This window comes from Mchenga conophoros, linkage group LG23, assembly GCF_057382185.1.
Source record: "Mchenga conophoros isolate Kocher_MC1m ecotype Shallow Benthic linkage group LG23, M_conophoros_male_GT1.1, whole genome shotgun sequence".
Taxonomy (NCBI): domain Eukaryota; kingdom Metazoa; phylum Chordata; class Actinopteri; order Cichliformes; family Cichlidae; genus Mchenga; species Mchenga conophoros.
In genome coordinates, this window is record NC_140547.1 from 19,836,416 (window position 1) to 19,856,320 (window position 19,905).

Genomic DNA, 19,905 nt, shown 5'->3' on the forward strand with positions numbered 1-19,905 from the left:
ATATTCATGTAGATGTCTGCAGGCAAAAGTTTGTATATAAATATTTAAAATTAGCATATAAGTAAATCAACATAATTTACATTGTGTACTAGTGTATATAAAGGTATATATGTATATAAGTAGTTATAGAAAGTAAATGTTCACTGAATATTCAGAAAAAACCCCATATAAAATATTTACGTAAATGCTTATTTGTTTATCTGTTTAATATACAGTTCATTAATCATTGTTTTTATGTCACATATATAAGAATTTTGTTTTTAAATCATAATAGACATGAAGAAAATTTGTATATTAATGACAAAAAGAGATGTCTGCATGCAAATGTATGTATATAAAAATTGTAAATGCTTTATATTGTAAACATTTAGTAAATAAATAAATCGTGATTTTTTATATAGTTATAAATGAACATGAAACTACATGTTTATACAGCACATGTTTATACATATAGTATAATGTATAATGTAGTATAATGCCAGTGTAAAATGTCATGATTATTTCAATATAGTGAAAATGTTCTGCTGCACAGTTTTACATTAAAATTGAAAAAAGTAAAAACAAATATCTGTGATAATTGTAGCAAATATGAAATCCCTCTGTAATGTTGAACATGATAAGAAGTACAAAACTTTATTTTTGGACTTTCTACAAACATTCACAAAAACACTGTTACCTGAGGAGTGCGGGCGGTGGGGCAGGTAGGCAGTGGGGTAAGGCGTGTGTCTCCCAGGGTATCCATGGTGTTTATAACCATGGTGATGATGTGATGTCAGCGGGAGGCTGCTGCCATAAGGAAAAGCACCTCCTCCTCCAGCTGAGCACAGCGACCAACCTTACACACCAAAGCACACACGCAAATATCTGTTTACCTAAAATGTATCGATAGTTTGTTTTTTTGTGTCAAGAATAACAAGAAATATATACTTACACAAAAAATAAAAGCACAAGAAAAGTAAATGCTCAGAAAAACTGTTTATAAAAAAGGAATAAAATGTGCTGTTAAAATCAAACACTTTCATAGATTCATAAATTTCATACCATGGAAATAAGATTTTAAATTTTTCCCACAAAATCTGATTTTTATTTTAATCTTCAAATTAAATTTCAAAAAGCATAAAAGTCCAATGTTTTTATTTCGATATAAACTACGAAAAAATGTAATTGTCTCTTTCATGAGGCTATATAAAGCTGTGAACTCACAGGACTGAATCCCAACACGGCCCTCTGATGGCTCAGGCAAACTCCGCCCACCTGGGATCCTGAGGAGGATAAATCAAACACAGCCATCAAGACAATGTGAGTTTGTGTGTCTGTGTTCAGATGTGTGTGTGGTTTATATTGTATAGAGTCTCTCACTTGACACCCTCTCTCCAAATGAGTGAGACGGTGGAGTTCATAATGACTCTCTAATCGCCTGCTAACGCTAACTTCCTCTGTTATCCTGGTGAGAAATGCTAAGCGTTAAGTGTAAAGTGTCAGCAGTCATTGCAGGCACATGGCTGTGGTGTAAAATATCTCTGGATGGGACCGAAATCTGACTCATCCACAACTGCACACTCATTATATATGACATACTAGATCTCACAGCTATTGCATTTAATCACAAGTTGATTTTACAACATCATTTGTTTATGTGGAGATTTTGCAGTGATGTTTGGGTCCCCTGATCACAGTTTTCTATCTCAGTGAGTAAAATATAAGCTTAAAGTGAAGTATGTCTTTATCTCCACCTTTTACTTATTCAAAATAACAAAAAATAAAAAGAACTGTCTAAAGATTTATCATGATGTTTAGTTTGGGAGCTGAGAGCCTGACCTCTTGAAGTCAACCACTTTGGATACTGAGGTGTGTTTATCACCACTCCAAAGTCAGCTGAACCACCCTGAAGCTCTTCGGTAGTCAAATGCCCTTTTAGTCTTGCTAACAATCCTTCCATCAGTTCTCCCGCAACCTTTTCTTGGTACTGAAAACTAAAAGGCACAGAACATTTGAGATGGTGCATTACCTCTCTTGTCATAAATAATACCTACATTTTATTTTCTATGCAGATGATATCCAACTTTATTTATCTATGGTGCCGAAATTATTAGTTAAACTAGAGCCACGACTTAAGGATATAAAGGCCTGGATAACCTTTAAATGCACCCCAAACTGAGGTTGATGCACCTGGGCCTAAAACGTTATGGAGTCTAACCAGAAACTTACTCTGAATGACCATATACTTTACATATGTCTCAGAGCTATGCTGAAAGCTAGTTGACTTTGCAGAGGTGAGAGCACATTTTTGTTCTCTTTTAAAGACCACCCTGCACCACCAACCAAATAAACAGGTGCCCTGCTGGTCCAATCCAGTTTTAACTCCCTGCTAGTGAAGACAAAACCCGACCATGATGGATGAGCTATAGTTGGATCTATTTTTAATGTTATCTGTAGTGCAGTGAAAGTCTTCTGCCGTGTGTTACCAGCATGCAGGAACTTTGATCAAACAGAGCTGTTCTACTTCTGTAGAAGTTATCTGGTGCTTTTAATGTGAAAATTGCCGTACAAATAACTCTTGCTTTCTTCATGATAATTACTTTAAATGCTCTGAAAACCTAATATGAGAAACAGGACATTTTTAACCCTTGTGCAATCCAGCTATCTTTGCAACTAAAAAGCAAAATTACAGTGAAGTCATCATAGTCATCCGTTGTTTCTAACTCAATCTGAAAAAAAAAATCTGGTTGGCAGAAGCGTAATATTTCAAAGATTTTGTGTAGAAATGCACAAAACATTTAGATTACTGAAATATCTAAACACTGTCATAATGAGATACCTAATTATTGAATATATACCAGAAAAAGGGCTAATAAATCAAAGCCCATTGTGTTAAAAATGTTCATATTTCACAGCTTTCCATTCTCCGTGGCACATTAATGTGGAAAATCCTGTAAAAATCTATGAAAAGTTTTGGAGGCTAGATTTATGTTTTTATAATTTAAAGTATCACAAAAGAACATAGAAATACACTATATGGCTACTGGGTCTCTTAAAGGGTATATCCAGTTTAAAAGTCAGATTAAAGTGTTTGGATGCTGTTGTTGTGTTGCTGTGCAGTGTTACCTCTCTTTGGCATCCAGAAAGGCTTTAGCGAACGGGTTGTATTTGATCTTTAGGGCTGTGATCTGCACAGAAAAACACAGAAACATCCACATCCTGTTACGTTATTTTACACTCGAGAAGAACAGAGCACCTCAGCTGTGAAATGTTAAATGACTTTTATGCATAACAGTCCATTTATTGGACAGAGGCTTCATCTTTCATTGATCTGTTCATTTGCAAGTAATTTCTCAATCAGGCTTCTAGATGAATATCCATTTTCATGTCCACTTATTGTATTATTTCACAGTTCTGTTTAATAAATTCTTCCTCTGTTTTGATTTGAATAATTAGTGTGTGTTCCCAATCTGTTTTTATTAACTGTGATCTCAATAAAATGAGAGAATAGATTATTAATAACCTGAACGTGACCAACTAAGTAAGGGTTTGCTGTTGTAACATTAAAAATGGAATATATTATACCCTTAAAAACTGATTCATCTCATTAAATTAAACAGATTCAGCTGGTAAAAAAAACTCTGAGCTTTACCTTTTTTTTAAACTAAATCAGACGTCTGAGCTTTACCTTTATAAAAAATTTCATACATTTGTATTCAAATGTTTTTTTCCGATTAAAAGATGTTGTGTTGTGTTTCTAATTCCGAGTCTGTGTCCCACAAATCCATATTTATTAAAAAGGTAATTGAAAAAAGAAACACTGTCCAATATTTCATGACACTTAACCAGCATTAAATCTGGTTAATTGGAATATTTGAGCAATTTTAGCTTGCTGGTGTTAGCTTTAACTTTGATATATCAAAATCAGCTTCAATTTTTCAAGAATTAGAACAAGTATAGCTGTGAAACTAGTTCTAGTTCACACCCAAACACCAAATGATATTGAAAATAGAACATCTTTTGTACCTCTTCATTCTGGTAGGCAGTGACGGCGATGAACTGCGTTTCTTTGAAGGAAACGTTAGAAACCAGTCGATGGCGAGAGCCAACACACACGATGTGGAGCTGAGGTTCATACTTATGGAGAGAATTCAACATAATCTGGGAAAATGAAGACAATTATTTCTACATTTTCCCATCATTTATAATTATTTAGACCAAGATTATTGTACATTTTTTCTGCACCTAAATGCTTTTATCTAAAAGTATTCGGCCCCCTTGAACTTTTCCACATTTTGTCACATTACAGCCACAAACATGAATCAATTTTATTGGAATTCCCTGTGAAAGACCAACACAATACAATTACTGAAAAGTGGGGTGTGTGTAATTATTCAGCCCCCTGAGTCAATACTTTGTAGAACCACCTTTTGCTGCAGTTACAGTTGCCAGTCTTTTAGGCTATGTCTCTACCAGCTTTGCACATCTAGAGACTGAAATCCTTGCCCATTCTTCTTTGCAAAACAGCTCCAGCTCAGTCAGATTAGATGGACAGCGTTTGTGAACAGCAGTTTTCAGATCTTGCCACAGATTCTTGATTGGATTTAGACACCAGACAGGTCAGGGATAAAGTTATTGAGAAATTTAAAGCAGGCTGAGGGTACAAAAAGATTTCCCAATCCTTGAACATCCCAAGGAGCACTGTTCAAGCGATCATTCAGAAATGGAAGAAGTATGGCACAACTGTAAACCTACCACGACAAAGCCGTCACCCTAAACTCACAGGCCGAACAAGGAGAGCGCTGATCAGAAATGCAGCCAAGAGGCCCATGGTGACTCTGGACGAGCTGCAGAGATCTACAGCTCAGGTGGGGGAATCTGTCCATAGGACAACGATTAGTCGTGCACTGCACAAAGTTGCCTTTATGGAAGAGTGGCAAGAAGAAAGTCATTGTCAACAGAAAACCATAAGAAGTCCCGTTTGCAGTTTGCCACAAGCCATGTGGGGGGGACACAGCAAACATGTGGAAGAAGGTGCTCTGGTCAGATGAGACCAAAATGGAACTTTTTGGCTAAAATGCAAAATGCTATGTGTGGTGGAAAACTAACACTGCACATCACTCTGAACACACCATCCCCACTGTCAAATATGGTGGTGGCAGCATCATGCTCTGGGGGTGCTTCTTCAGCAGGGACAGGGAAGCTGGTCAGAGTTGATGGGAAGATGGATGGAGCCAAATACAGGGCAATCTTGGAAGGAAACCTCTTGGAGTCTGCAGAAGACTTGAGACTGGGGCGGAGGTTCACCTTCCAGCAGGACAACGACCCTAAACATAAAGCCAGGGCAACAATGGAAAGGTTTAAAACAAAACACATCCATGTGTTAGAATGGCCCAGTCAAAGTCCAGATCTAAATCCAATCGAGAATCTGTGGCAAGATCTGAAAACTGCTGTTCACAAACGCTGTCCATCTAATCTGACTGAGCTGGAGCTGTTTTGCAAAGAAGAATGGGCAAAGATTTCAGTCTGTAGATGTGCAAAGCTGGTAGAGACAGACCCTAAAAGACTGGCAGCTGTAATTGCAGCAAAAGGTGGTTCTACAAAGTAGTGACTCAGGGGGCTGAATAATTACGCACACCCCACTTTGCAGTTATTTATTGTATTGATTTCCGTTCCACTTCTCACGTGTACCAACCACTTTGTGTTGGTCTTTCATGTGGAATTCCAATAAAATTGATTCATGTTTGTGGCTGTAATGTGACAAAATGTGGGAAAGTTCAAGGGGGCCGAATACTTTTGCAAACCACTGTATATATATACATACTGGTACTGGAATTTCAAGTGTCCCTTTAATTCTTTTAAGCTGTATATTCATTTTTCCATCTTTACCCATTTACACACATCTAAACATTTTTATATGTCTTTCTCAATTTGTACCTGTTCGTATCTCTCTATATCCAGTTGTAATTGTCTGAAGCTACCTCTATCTGCTACTATCTATCCACCTTTTTAGAGGTTTTCAGTCATCTATAATATTTTTATATGCTTTCGCCCAATTATCTATATTCATTAACACCAGTTTGTACTCATCTATAATGTTTCCATTTCAATTCAATTCAATTCAATTCAATTCTATTTATATAGCGCCAAATCACAACAGCAGTCGCCTCAAGGCGCTTTATATTGTACAGTAGATCGTACAATAATAGATGATCGTACAATAATAGATCCCCCGTCATCTATAATGTTTCCATTCCTCCGATACCTGCTTGTGTCCATGTATATTATTGCCCATTCATAAATGTAACCATCTATATCTGGTTGTAACTGCCTACCTCATTCTATCCATACTTCAACATTTCCTATCTGACCTGTTTAGTTCATTTCAGTACTTTTTTACTGAAGTCCATCCTCTCTGAAGAGATCACAAGCCTCACGGTAAAAACTCGGCTCTAAAAGTTTGAAAAAGTCCAAACAGCTCTGTACTTTTGAATCAATTAACAGAAAACAAAGGTAAGTGTAGTTTTGTCAGTCAGTCAGTTTGTCAGTTTGTCTGACTGCAGGAGAGTTTATGGAGTGGAGCCATCTTTGTCTTTTGGCCAAAACACTCTTTTATCCATCTGTCTTTTCTATCTCGTCCATCTCCCCATCAACCCCCCCCCCCCCCCCACCCCCTCGCTAATGAGGCCCAATTAACCAATCCGAGTTCTCCGGGCGGACACACAAAAACAAACTGTTTTCTATTCAGATTGAGAGGCTGGCTTCAGATCTGACCCCGGCGCTGTGTGTGTGCTGGCAGTGCCCACATTAGCTGGAGTGTGTGTGGGCTCTTTTTGAATATAGTTTACCTCTCTCTCCCTCGTCCATCTGAAGCATGATGGGTAAATTAATTTCCCAGTAAAAAACATAATTACCATAATGTACAAATAAGCTGAGCAATTATTTCATTATGGCCGAGCTCTCTGTTCCAACTCTGCATTACTGCCCGGTGTGTGCGTGTCATGTTTGGACAGGGATAATGGGGTAAATATAGACAACATTATTGCCAATTTTGTAGTGCTGTGCACGTGTGTTTGTGTTTGTGTGTGCGTGTGTGCGCATGGAGGCCTCTAAGAGTGCTGAACAGCTCTCGACAGGAAGTGCATTAAACTGCTGCTGGCCAATTAAGAGCTGTTTATCCCGTTCCCGTGGTTACGAGGGGGCGAGCAGGTGAAGTGAGCGGAGAGAGGGACTGAAGTGGCTAATTAGAGGTGGTAGTCTCTCGCCCACTTCAATACAATACAGAGGGAAGGAGAGAGAGAGAGGGAAAGAGACGGAGACTCTTGACATGAACAGCAGGATAATGGACTCAAGAAGAAGAAGAAGACGGAGATGCAGAAGAAATACAGGAAAAAGTGTGGTAAAAGTGAAAGAGGGAAAGGGAGAAGAAAGACAAGAATGAATAGTAGAAAATTACGAGAACAAAAAAGAAAGATTGAAAAAAGAAAACACTAGATTAAAGAGAGGAATAAAGTACTGAAGAAAAAAGGAACTACAAACAAAACAAAGAAAGCAAAAATCAGCAGAACAGAAACAAAAAAGAGAACAAAGGAGAGAAAGAAAACGAATAAGAAATCACAGGAAAGAAAAAAAACAACAATTAAATAAAAACTGAAAATCTCAAAAATATATGAACAGACTGGATAAAAATCAAAGTATGAATGACTGCAGAAAGAACAAGTAAACACACAAAGAAATCAATGAATGAAGACATGCAGATTTTCAGGCTCTGTTCCACCCACCTGTCCTCCTCCGTTCACCTTGTTGGTGAGTTTGACCTTGTTGAAGGACACGGCCGCTTTCATCCAGTGAGCGCCGAAGTTTGGCGAGTCAGGGTGGATGTAGATGCCACCGTGGCCCCGGCCTTCGCTGCGGCTTTCCGCCCGGCCGGCCGCCACCCACTCCCCGTTTACAAACTTCCAGCGGCAGCTGTCAGCCGGGACGAAGTCCAGCAGGAAGGAGTACATGGAGCTGGGGTCCAGGCCAGAGACGCTCACTTTCAGCACTGGGAACATGCGACTGGAGAGAGACACACAGCTTGATTAAAGGGGAAAGTTTATGTTCACTCACAGAACCCAAAATAATAACAGAATTATGGGGCTAATACCAATTTTAATGCATTTTTTCTTACATTATATTATAAGTTTATACATAGATTACACACATTGCCTATACATATGAATGTATCTCTATGAAAGTTTTATTGAAGCTGAAGTTACTGTAACATACATTGCTGAACATTTAATCAACAAATTAGTCAGCAGCTTATTATAAAGATATGTTTTGACTTTGCTCACCACCTGCTCAGCTGTGGGAGCTGTTCTGCTATTATGTGATTGCAAATCTGAATTTACAGTTTCAGTTTCATTCTTTGGTTCAGTTTTTTTTAAGTATAACCAACTATAATGATAAAGTTATTTATATCAACCTGAAGATTGTCCGACTTTTTTTCTCTTTTAGCTCCATTTTTGGTCACCACCGGCACCTCAGATAAATATCCAGGTTTTAAGCTGCCAAAGGATCCACAGCATTTTGTTTTGCTTTATGTTTTGGACTTTAGATGAAATTAAATATATACACAATATAACGTTTCATATAATGAATACATTTACAAACAAATACAAAATTATTGCAACTATTAAACTACATACAGATCAAACTCAAACTGGGAATTTGTGGATCTGTTAAAAACATTCCAGAAGCCAACAGTAAATTTGAATAGTTCTATAAAACGTCTGTGATAATTTATCACAGTCACACATTTAGTTAACAGATTAATTTTTAAACTGACAGAATTTTCAGCTGCACTGATATACAGATAGTTGTTCCTTGTAGTTTCTCAGGAGTGAGGACTTTCTTGAGCTTTTCTAGGAAAATAGTTCAGCTTTGAGAGTTGGTCAAAGAAAACATGTAAGAGCCAATTTTCAGAAATTTCTGTCAAATTAGAGATAATGATTTATATATAACACAAATAATTGTTGGATGGAGTTTTAAAAGTAAACAGAATCCAAAAAAGTCTGGTACTGCAATTTTTTGACAATTGTGCCAAACAGCTGAAGGCTGTATAAAGGCATTTTAACAATACCAGATTTTAAGGGCTTTAGAGAAAATGTCTATAATTTCCAGACTAGTTTTTCTCCAAAGAGCCTCCTGACACTACGATTCCACCCCCATTTTATTCTCTGAATATACCTTATTCTTTATTTTTCATTCTGACTGGTTGACAGCGGTACAGCCAACCAGAGGTGGGACCAAGTCATTGTCTTGCAAGTCTCAAGTAAGTCTCAAGTCTTTATCCTCAAGTCTCAAGTCAAGTCTCAAGTAATGTCAGGCAAGTCAGAGTCGAGTCTCAAGTCACTGGTGTAAAAGTCAGAGTCAAGTCACAAGTCTGAAACTTTGAATTTCAAGTCCTTTCGAGTCTTTAAAAAAAAAAAACGAAAAAAGAATGTTGCAGTTATATGCTAAATGTAAATATTAGACCATGTAATTTTAAAATCTGTGTTTTTCTCAACACATGACAAAATAGTGAACTTAGAAAATATACACAAATTGTGAAATTGCACCTCTTTAAAATGCAGCTCAATTAAACCTAGCTCCAAGAATAATTTTCACCGACAGTTCTGAGATACGCTGCATGTTATTCTTGGATGCGGTTGTAGGGCCAGCTTTAAAATCGCATGACAAAAATATCATACACATTAAAAAAAACTGTATCACCAACGTAGCCTGGACAACATTTGCTAGTTAGATGAAGTCAGCTATCTCATTGTAGCATATTTATTTCAATTCAATTCAATTCAATTCAATTCAATTCAATCTTAATTGGCAGACTTCATGTCCATAAAAACAAGACAAAAAAAAAAAACAAAAACAAAAAAAACACACACACACACACACAACACTCCCCCCCCCAACACAAGGTATACACCATTAAATATATATATGTATATAAATAAGTATCTAAAACATTAGTAAAAATATAAAACCATAATATACATAAAACACAATTACTTAAAATAAATCAATAAATACACAAACACTTTAACCAGTGCTTTCTGAGACTGGATGAGTAATGGGAACCACTCACTGTCGGATCTGTGAGTGCTAAAATTATACTGTTACTCGAACCATCCAGTCGTTCTCTAAAATTGAACATTAGCTTCCTTAAAAGTGCTTTAAAAGTCCAAACACCCACAGCTACAAACATCTGGCTGGCACTACCACTTCTAGGTATCCTGCAAAGGATTCTCATCGCATCAATATATGCAACATGCAGCTTCTGCATGCTACATTGTTTGTAGTATGACCACAAGGGGGCAGTATATAGCGGTGTGCAATACGCTTTAAACAAAGCCACTTTAACTGGAAGTGAACAAAAGCTGAATTTGCGTGCAATAGTATTTGCCTGCACATAGAGCTTACATCGTTGTCTGTATATGTCATCATCATCATTCATTTGCTCAGTAATAAAGTGACCGAGGTATTTCACCTTTTTATGAACTTCAAGAGTTTTTTGTGCCAGTTTAAACAAAGGGAAATTTAGCTGTTTATCCTGCTTGGTTCTACATATCAAAACAGCACTTTTAGCAGCATTGTACTCAATGTCATATTGCACACCATATTCAGTACAGACATTAAGAAGATCCTGTAACCCAGCACTGCTTGGACTAAAAACAACCAGGTCATCTGCATACATAAGATGATTTATCAGTGCTTTACCTAATATACACCCAGTGTTACAGGCTCTCAGCTGTATGGACAAATCATCAACATACAAATTAAATAAAATTGGAGACAAAATCCCACCCCGTCTAACACCATTGCTGACACCAAAGGGGGCAGAAATACTGCTTCCCCATTTAACCTTCATGTTCTGATGAGCGTACCAGTAAGAGAGAATCCTCACGATGTACTGAGGAACTCCCCATCTCTTCATTTTATCAAAAAGTTTTCTGTGGTTCACTCGATCAAAAGCCTTAGAGGCATCAATGAAAGACATGAGGACAGATGAATTTTTAGCCCTGTACAAACTGACTATTTCCTTGAGTGCATATATGCACATGTCAGTGCCGTGCTTTGAAGCCAAACTGATTATCCAGAGAAGAGATGAACACACTAACTCTGTCAAACAAGATTCTTTCTAACACCTTAGATAAAATACTGGCTAGTGCAATCGGCCTGTAATTATCCAAGCAGCTCACTTTTGCAGCTTTGTCCTTCATAACTGGTACCAGTAAAATACACAGCATTGAGTCTGGTAATATGCCATGAATCATAAACCCAGTGAAACAGTGCTAAAAGAGGAGCTAGCCTTACACTAGCATGTTTTAAATGTTCTGCAGTGATGTGATCCAAACCAGAGGATTTATTATCAGACAACCTATGAATGGCTTCATATACTTCATGTGTCCTTACACTTATTGTGTCATTACTCATGTCAAGATTGTCCTCATATGGTTCACTTTTTATACAGTTAAACAACGCACTGTAATGCTGTCTCCATAATGCTGCAATGTTATCTGCCCCAGAAACACCTTCAACAGTTGATGGTAGAGATGGTTTACAGTTATTAAGAGCTTTCACCTCTTTCCAAAAATCTGCCGTATTATTACACAACATTTTCCTGGCCAAAGAATCTGCTCTTAGCATTTGCTCATTTTTAGTTATAAAGCGAACAGCGTACTTATATCTGGCATTCGCACATTTTTTCTGTTCAAATTCTGGGCCTTGTTTAGGTCTTCCAGCCATGGCCCAACATTTATAAGCTATGCAAGCTTCATCATGGTACATGGATACATGTTCTTTCCAGCCAGGTCTGATGTTAGGTTTCTTATGCTTATATTGTTTATCAAGCAGTGTGCCACTTTTATACAGAGCAGTCACTATATCATCATACATGGAGCAGAGTAAATGTTTATGCACAGCATTCTTACAGTTGACATCTTTGCACAAAATAGCTTCTTTATTTATATGCATATTAATAATCATACGGTTCTTGGAGTGAGTGCATACACTCATGAAGTTTAGTAACTTCCGGTCACTGCAACAAGCCCAGGTACAGTTTACCGACGGATGGGTGCAGGACCTTGAAATGCACCGTGTAGAACGAAAGACCATCGTACGAACAAAGGTAAGTTTACCAGTCTCACAAATCGTCGTCATAAATACACATTCCTTAACCGTTTATTAATATAACCTTTGAGCTCAACGGTAATTAATTAGTAGTGGAAATAATTTCTGGTTCATCACAGAAATGTAGCAGTGACAACAATACTGTATGCTGTAATCGTACTGGGCAATTAGTGATACAAAAAAACCTGTTTTATCCTGTGAATAAAAGTATATGTTTTTGTCAATGTACCATAATAACATAAGCGAAACGCAATATTGTGTCAGGACAATTCACTATTTATGCACAATAAATAAAGGAGCATAGCGCCACAATTTCTGTTCAGCGCCAGACTTGCTTGTAACCCAGGGGCGGAGCGTGGGGGTGGCTTACGGGGCTTAAGCCCGGGTTGTTTTGTCAGAAGCCCGGGGTATTTTGGAGTGTAATTTTTTCATAGTTAGATGCCTGGCTGACAACTGTATAAAACAAAAAGTACACACAATATTCGAAGCACATAGTGCACACTGTGGGAATTTACGACTGTGCGTGAATCCCCCCTGATATTGGTATGATCCAAGCTCAGGCACTAAGCGACTGAGCGAGGGGGCGGGGGGAGCTGCTGCCCGTGAGTGCGCTGTTGGAGAGACGGAGCCAGCCATACTAAGGAGAGCTTAAGTTTGACCAGGTACCAAAGCAAATCATTCGTACCGTACAAATAATGTAAATATGACGGTGCATCACAAAAGATTGATATGAAACTGATCACTTGACCAATATTATTTTACTTGCTCTTCAAGTGAATCAACAAATGGCGAAATGAAAAGCCGAACAAATGCTATTTTTTAGAGAGTCTTAGCTTACGTGTGTTTATTTCATATTTTCAGTTCTTACCCTCCCCGACTAATTCGGTTTCAGTTATGTACTGAAATATAAGAATGGACATTAGAGGGTTCTTTCAAAGAAAAAACTCAGGTAAATGTTATTTTATATATTATGCTTACTATGTTGTTCAGTATATTTCTATGCAAAACAAGAGGGATTTCAGTACACAGCAGGATATTCACATTTGTAACCAGATATTTACATACACTTTAGGGAGAAAACATAAAACATTTTTACTGTACAACATCAATTTAGAGTAAATTTTTGTTTTAGATAAATATTGAAATATATTTTGAATTAGTTAAATGTCAGAATAAAGAGAGACAGAGCTTTCTATTTTTTATCACTTTCATTAAATTTAGGAGTACATGTACACTAAGTTTGTTAATTAATAAGAAAACTCCAGACGATTCCATTCTGAGCTGAAGAAGCTTCTGATTGGTTAGTAGAGTCCATGTGAGTAAATTGGTGGCACACCTGTGGATGCATATAAGGCAAAACACAGAGCCTGTTTCTGTAACATGGGAAAATCCAGAGATGTCAACCAAAACACCAGGAAAAGAATCGTGGAGCTCCATAAGTGTGGCTCAATTTGAATACAATTTGGTGCCATTTGCAATTAAAAAACACAGATAGGTTCTCTTTTTACTCTTAAAGTTAACAAATATGTTTTTATATTTATCAATCTAAAAAAATAAACATTTAGTCTGATTTAATGTTACAATTAAAAAAGTGTTTGTGTTTTTATCTGAAGAGTTTGTAAATATCTGGTTTCAACTGTATATTTGATGATTGTCAGCACAAAGAGGGAGAGAGAGGAGCAGAGATTGAGATGGAGAATGAGGACAGAACAGAGATGAACAAGAGCAGGTGAGACACACATGTTAGTCAAATGGTTGCTTACTAAAAGTATCACTGTATCATAGGTACTCATGTATCTCGTACCTAGTGTTTCTTTTTAGGTTTGCTATTTTTCAAATTCTATATTTATTAAGTTCTGCAGGCTTGTTTGCACAACAAGGCTAAATAATTATATAAACTTTTCTCAATCTAAATATTGTACTTTGGTAGAATTAAATAAATAAGTGTAGTGCAGGTCTATGATGATTTTTAGTGCTACTATCATCTAGTTCTGATTGTGGTTATGTCTTGGTTAAGTCCTCAGTAATCCTGCTTTTGAACTGTTGTAGTCCTGTTTTAATTCTGGATCAGTTCTGGGTCTGGTTGAATTGGGGTTTAGTCCCTGTGTCTTGATGCAGCCCCGACTTCGTTCTGTCTTGCTGCTCAATTAAAAAACTAGTTTAAGGTGTCCTGCATGTGTGATATATATATTTCCCTATATGAAGTCATTCTTTTTTGAACAAAACTCAAAACAGAGCCTATTAATCTTTCAGTCATTTCTACACCCCCCCCCCTCAAAAAAAAAAAAAAAATCCCACATGCATACTACCCTTTAGGGCTAAGCCCCGGGTGTTTCAAATGTCTGGCTCCTCCTCTGTTGTAACCTATATCACCAATTATGTTATGAAAATGACGTATTAACTACTAAAAACACTGACCTTCGTGTAAATGCTTAGAGCAGACTAACCTGTGAGCTGGAGTGTTCTGGGATGTTATATTTGATCTTTGAATGGCTGCAATCCAGGCCACCCGTCGCGTCTTTGTTACTTCGGAAACATGGCTCGAACAATTTCTCTTCAACGACGTAATCCGATAACAACCGATCTCTTTACCCGTCGGCTTCCCGTGGCTGTCATGCGACCGGCTATTGCAGTTAATAATACAACAGCTTCTTGACATTTTTGTGTTTCTTTTTATCGCTGTGTAACTGATTTTAATTGAAAGCCTGCGTGCGCTAGTACCGCTTGCCACGAGTTCCCAGAATCCTTTGCGGTTCTACCCGTGAATGACGTCACATTTTCAATCTCTATATAATATGCATGTTAAATTTTATATTTGGGGTGAAATATCAAGTCTTTTCAAGTAAACCGGTTCAAGTCCAATTCAAGTCCCAAGTCATTGGTGTAAAAGTCCAAGGCAAGTCACAAGTCTTAGAACATTTTTTCAAGTCAAGTCTAAAGTCATAAAATTAATGACTCGAGTCTGACTCGAGTCCAAGTCATGTGACTCGAGTCCACACCTCTGCAGCCAACAAATGCATTTCTTCGATAACCATCAATAACAACTGATGACTGATTAGAAAAATCCTTACCAGAGCTAAAATTTGTTACAGGCAGCATAAACTATGACAGATTATGATAACCAACCATCTCTGCATGTGAATATAAATTTATCACCGTATGTTAAAAATACCAAAGTTTCCATCCTTCTAAAGCTGCTTTCAGACAAACAGTCGGCTCTCCAGCAGTAACAGCAGTTGAAGTGGCGTCCTGCAGGTGTAAATGGAGTGTTTGCCCACCGCAGGGCGCGACTGGTCAACACGCCTCGGCTTGGCACAAAAAAACCACAAAATGAAACACACAGAGGCGATGATAACAGCTGCTATCGAGACTAATGAATAACCCCGGTTAACAGCAGCACTGATCGGGAGTCAGCTTAAAACAGGGACACTCTGTGTTAATGTTTCTCCATCTCTGTGGTCATTTTTGCAAAAATATTCAGAAATCAAGTATCTTCTAAAACGAGCCATTATTTGTAGAAAAATGGGTAAGATTATGTTTTTAGCATCACAACAAAATAACAAATCTCTGGCAAACAAAGTACAAGTTGCCACATCTGCTCAGAAGAACCACCAACAAAACTCAATTTAGAAAAAACAACAACACAATTTTTCAAATATTTTCTTCTTCAAGCTTGTTTCTCTCATAAAGCCTGAATTGTATATTCATGCTCAGGAAGAATATGGTGTATCTTCATGCCACTGAATTGAACATAATGATCTTTTAATGTCTGATTTTTCTGTTTCTAAACTGGCTGACTAGGAACAAAAGTTGATTAACTCTCACATAAAATGTTGGCATGCTACTGTATCATTCATTGACTGCTGATGCCAATGAAGTCATTAACTTATTATTGCAAAGTCACAAGTTGAAGCACTAGAAAGTCCTCCTAATGATACCTTCACAGGGAGTGACAGAAATGCCAAACTAAAACTGCCCGAGTAAACTTAGCAGCATTATATGGATCATAGCTATTTATAGGGCCGGTTGTATCTGAAAGGCTCAGTTTTTTATTTTTATTTTCACACTGACTAGTTGAAAGTTGCAAAGAACTGTATCTGTGTTTGCTAAATTACATTTTTCATTTGCAGACTTTCCTGACAAGAAAAATCAATTCTGTCAGTTTAGGAAAAGACTGAAAATTGCCTTTTTATGATTTTCTAACATGTTCGTTACTGAATACTGACTGTAAAGACAAAAGTTACCTGATATAATGATCTGTTTCCTGTTGGCTGTCAATCTGATGGCTGTTGACAATGTACTTTCAGAAAAGTACTTTACTGATATTACATTTAACACATTCTATATCTAGAATGTATTAAAGACCATAAGTACTGTCCTTATTACCTCTATAACTTCAGAAAAAACTTCTCACAACTCCTAAATTATATCTGGACACTCTCAAAGCTATTTATCACTTCTAAATGAGCCAAACTCTTCTGATTTTCTTCCGAAAAGTCTTACAACACAATTAGAAAACGTTACTAATTGCATCCATAACTTCTCCAGGAGATCCTCAGAATCAACAAGGACTACAAATATCAGATGTCAGTCTCCCTAATAGCCTCCAGAGCTTCTTGTAGGCTTCTGAAACATCCAAAAGTATTTGTGGAATACTTTTTGGAGTAACTTATTGATTTTTTTTTTTTTGTGGAAATCTCTTCAATACCTTCAAAATCTAAAGAATCTCCTCTAAAGACCTAAAAAAAAATCTCCTGAACTAACTCAAAAACGTCTTTGAGACCTCTACAATCTCAACAATGGCTATCAAAACCTCCTCTTGTGAACACCTCTAAAACCCAAAACAAAGAGACACCCAGTATCTCAGCTGGCTAATTATGAAGGCTTTGTTTAGGAGAGAACATGTTAACGTGTTTTTTCTATCAATGTAGAAAAGTGGGTGAGGTGGCTGCAGCTCAGGAGGAAATGTAGGTCATCTACTAACTGAAAGATTGGTGGTTTGATCCCTGCCTGCTCCAGTCTACATGCCAAAGTATCCTTGGAGGAGATACTGCACCCCAAGTTGCTCTTTGATGCAACTATCAGTGTCTGAATGTTACAGAGAAAACGCTTAATCGTAGAAAATGTGCTTTCATGAATTAGTCAGTATAAATGAGATGTTCTATAAAGCACTTTGAGCTCTGCAGTAGAGTTGTAAGGTGCTGCAGAAGAATCAATTTATTTACCATTTACCCAAACGCCCTTGAGATTCACATGTTGATCAGCAGTAAGACTCAAAAAAGTAAACATTACTTAACGCAAAGTCTCTAATTGAAATGCATCCTGAGAATCTCTAATTCAGGTGTTTATATCCAGATATTTTTGTTTATTTAAGAAACGTCATTTATATTGTAATTTGTTCACCTTTTCTTTCAATTTTCTAAAGTATTCTGAAGCTGTAAATAAACTTTTGTTTCCACTACCAGGTGCTTCCTGAATAACTAACAGTTGCATTGAAGGAGTGAAGTTTGTTCATGGAAGTTTGTTAATTTGTAGCAAAAATCTGAGAGCAGTTACCGTCCATTCTTGGTGACGATCATCTCGTTAGTGATGTGCTGGAATTTCCTCCACAGCTCGGCATCCTCTAACGTCACCCTCAGTTCCCGCTCTGTTGGGTCGCCCTTCTCCCGGCCGGCCTGCAGCTCGCTCTCCACGGCGCTCAGCAGCCGCGACATGCAGCGTTCAGCCGAACCGGGACTGCACATCAACCCACCAGCACCAGTGGCACTCTGATCTACAGATGACACTGAACCAGACCCTCCATCTTCCTGTAACCCCTCCACCTTCATCTGCAAACCCAAACAAAGACAGATTCAATCGTGATGAGTTTTACAGTTTTTATAACATTAATTTCACTTGAGTAAAGATGTTTGGATTATTTTTTAGTCTTTAGAAACTTGACAATGCAATCTGATCCACCTGAATATTTTTATTTTACTAATTTAGTCCACTAAGCGTAAATTTTACCACAAAGTATGATTCTTGTCTCAATAGACTGAAGAACACAGCAGTACTTCAAATAATGGGTAAAAAAACACAGGCTGTATTTTTTCATATCGTCTCTTAGAGTCTGTTTTGTTGACCGCACTGAATCTCAAACATGGTATAAATTATGTTTTATTTGCTATAATCATAGATCAGGTTTCACTGAATGTTGAAGACCTCACACATTCTTGATGAGTTTCTCAATTTTTAAAACACCTTTTGACATTTCAAACTACATCCTAAATACAATTGATCATTGAAAATGATCAGGACCAAATCATATAACCATGGTTTTATATAATTTCTTAATAACACCTCTTTAAATTACACCAGCCCTCTAACGATCAGATTACGCTTCACTGCTGCATTTAACAGGTGATTAGTAAATCCCACTGAAAACAAAATTTTCAGTCCAGTCCACTTTGAATTCATGCTACAGGTTTCAGTTTTTTTCTAAGCCACATAATCAGTTTAACTGAATGAAAATAAAAATAAAAAATGAGCTGACGTTATTGTCATTGTTGTAGTTAGCTGGAGGACGGTGTCAGCTACCCGATAAACCCATATTGTTCCTGAAAATTTCTGCATTTGAAAATAATAGGCTGAATGCAGGTGGGGAATTTCTGGACCAAAGAAACGCAAAAAATAAGCTCGTTTCAGGAAGCAGTTTATCTGTTGTTTATTTTTGAAGCTTTTAAACAATCAACATTGTTTGATATGAAAGGAGCAAATGAAATGTGCTATAATCTGATGTTTGATTGTTCAGTTTAAATGAATCTGAATGAAATAAAAGGTTTATTTATTTTTCCAAGTTGCTCTTGAATAGAAACCTTCTTTAACTGCATCATTTAATTTACAGTGGGTTCACAGACTGAAAGTGACACAAAGGGGTCAACAAAATTGTAAAGTCTTTTACTTTGTCAGTCAGAAGCATCTGCACACCCGACACCATTTGTCTTTCAATGAGACTCTTACTTGGCTTCTAGTATGGACCTGGAAGGAAACGATGCCTGAAACAAGAATGAAAATAAAGGATAAAAACTTAAAACACATACCTTTAAACACCATCAGTAGATTGATTTATTGTATTGTCATGTCCATTTATGCACAGTTATCACATGCAAATTGGGCAAACTGAACTAATGTTTTCTTTTTTAGGGTTATGGATTTGTTTGCCTCAAATTGCTACATAGTTCACAGCATAGCAGTGTATTTAGTGCATAACATGCCATCTGTACACTTTGGGCTGATGGCTTGAATGAACTCTGTTTCAAAAACAGGACGTTTGATCAAAATTTTACCAACAACAAAACCCAAGATTGTGAATAAGAAGGTAAAATTGGCTGTAAGAAAATGTCAGATATTTGGATACGAAACTTTGAAAACCTACCAGAAAGAATTTACTCTGCAAACAATTAAAATATAGATTATTAGCGTGCAGTCTACCAAAAATCACCTCTGAGATCTGTGGATTTCAGCTGGTTTCTTTTCTTTTTTTATTCAAAAGCTTCCTTTTCTAGCTTTTCTTTGTCCTCTCAGACAGCAGACCCTCCAGCAGAGAAAACACACACAGGATAAAAGTGGGGATAATAAGCAGAAGTTAACAGACATTTAATGGAGTATAATTTTTCTGTTAGTTTATTTTCTGTCTGTTAACACTGCTGCTGTTGTTAGTAACCACTTTAACCACAGGACCTTTTAAACCCCACTGAGGGTGATTTAATACCTGCC

At 37.2% G+C, this 19,905-nt stretch overlaps 1 protein-coding gene across 1 annotated transcript in view; it reads right to left on the reverse strand.

Annotated features, from left to right (window-relative positions):
* tbx19 (T-box transcription factor 19) overlaps positions 1 to 19,654 on the reverse strand; it is a 22,944-nt gene extending 3,290 nt beyond the window's left edge. The window contains exons 1-8 of the mRNA XM_085263609.1: positions 19,631 to 19,654; positions 19,150 to 19,184; positions 17,707 to 17,978; positions 7,761 to 8,037; positions 4,006 to 4,140; positions 3,106 to 3,167; positions 1,204 to 1,262; positions 677 to 835 (exon numbers count right to left, since the gene is read on the reverse strand). Of these exons, the coding sequence (XP_085119735.1) occupies positions 677 to 835; positions 1,204 to 1,262; positions 3,106 to 3,167; positions 4,006 to 4,140; positions 7,761 to 8,037; positions 17,707 to 17,978 (964 nt within the window). The 5' untranslated portion in view covers positions 19,150 to 19,184; positions 19,631 to 19,654. The remainder of the gene's footprint in view (positions 1 to 676; positions 836 to 1,203; positions 1,263 to 3,105; positions 3,168 to 4,005; positions 4,141 to 7,760; positions 8,038 to 17,706; positions 17,979 to 19,149; positions 19,185 to 19,630) is intronic.
* Between the last annotated feature and the right edge of the window lie 251 nt (positions 19,655 to 19,905).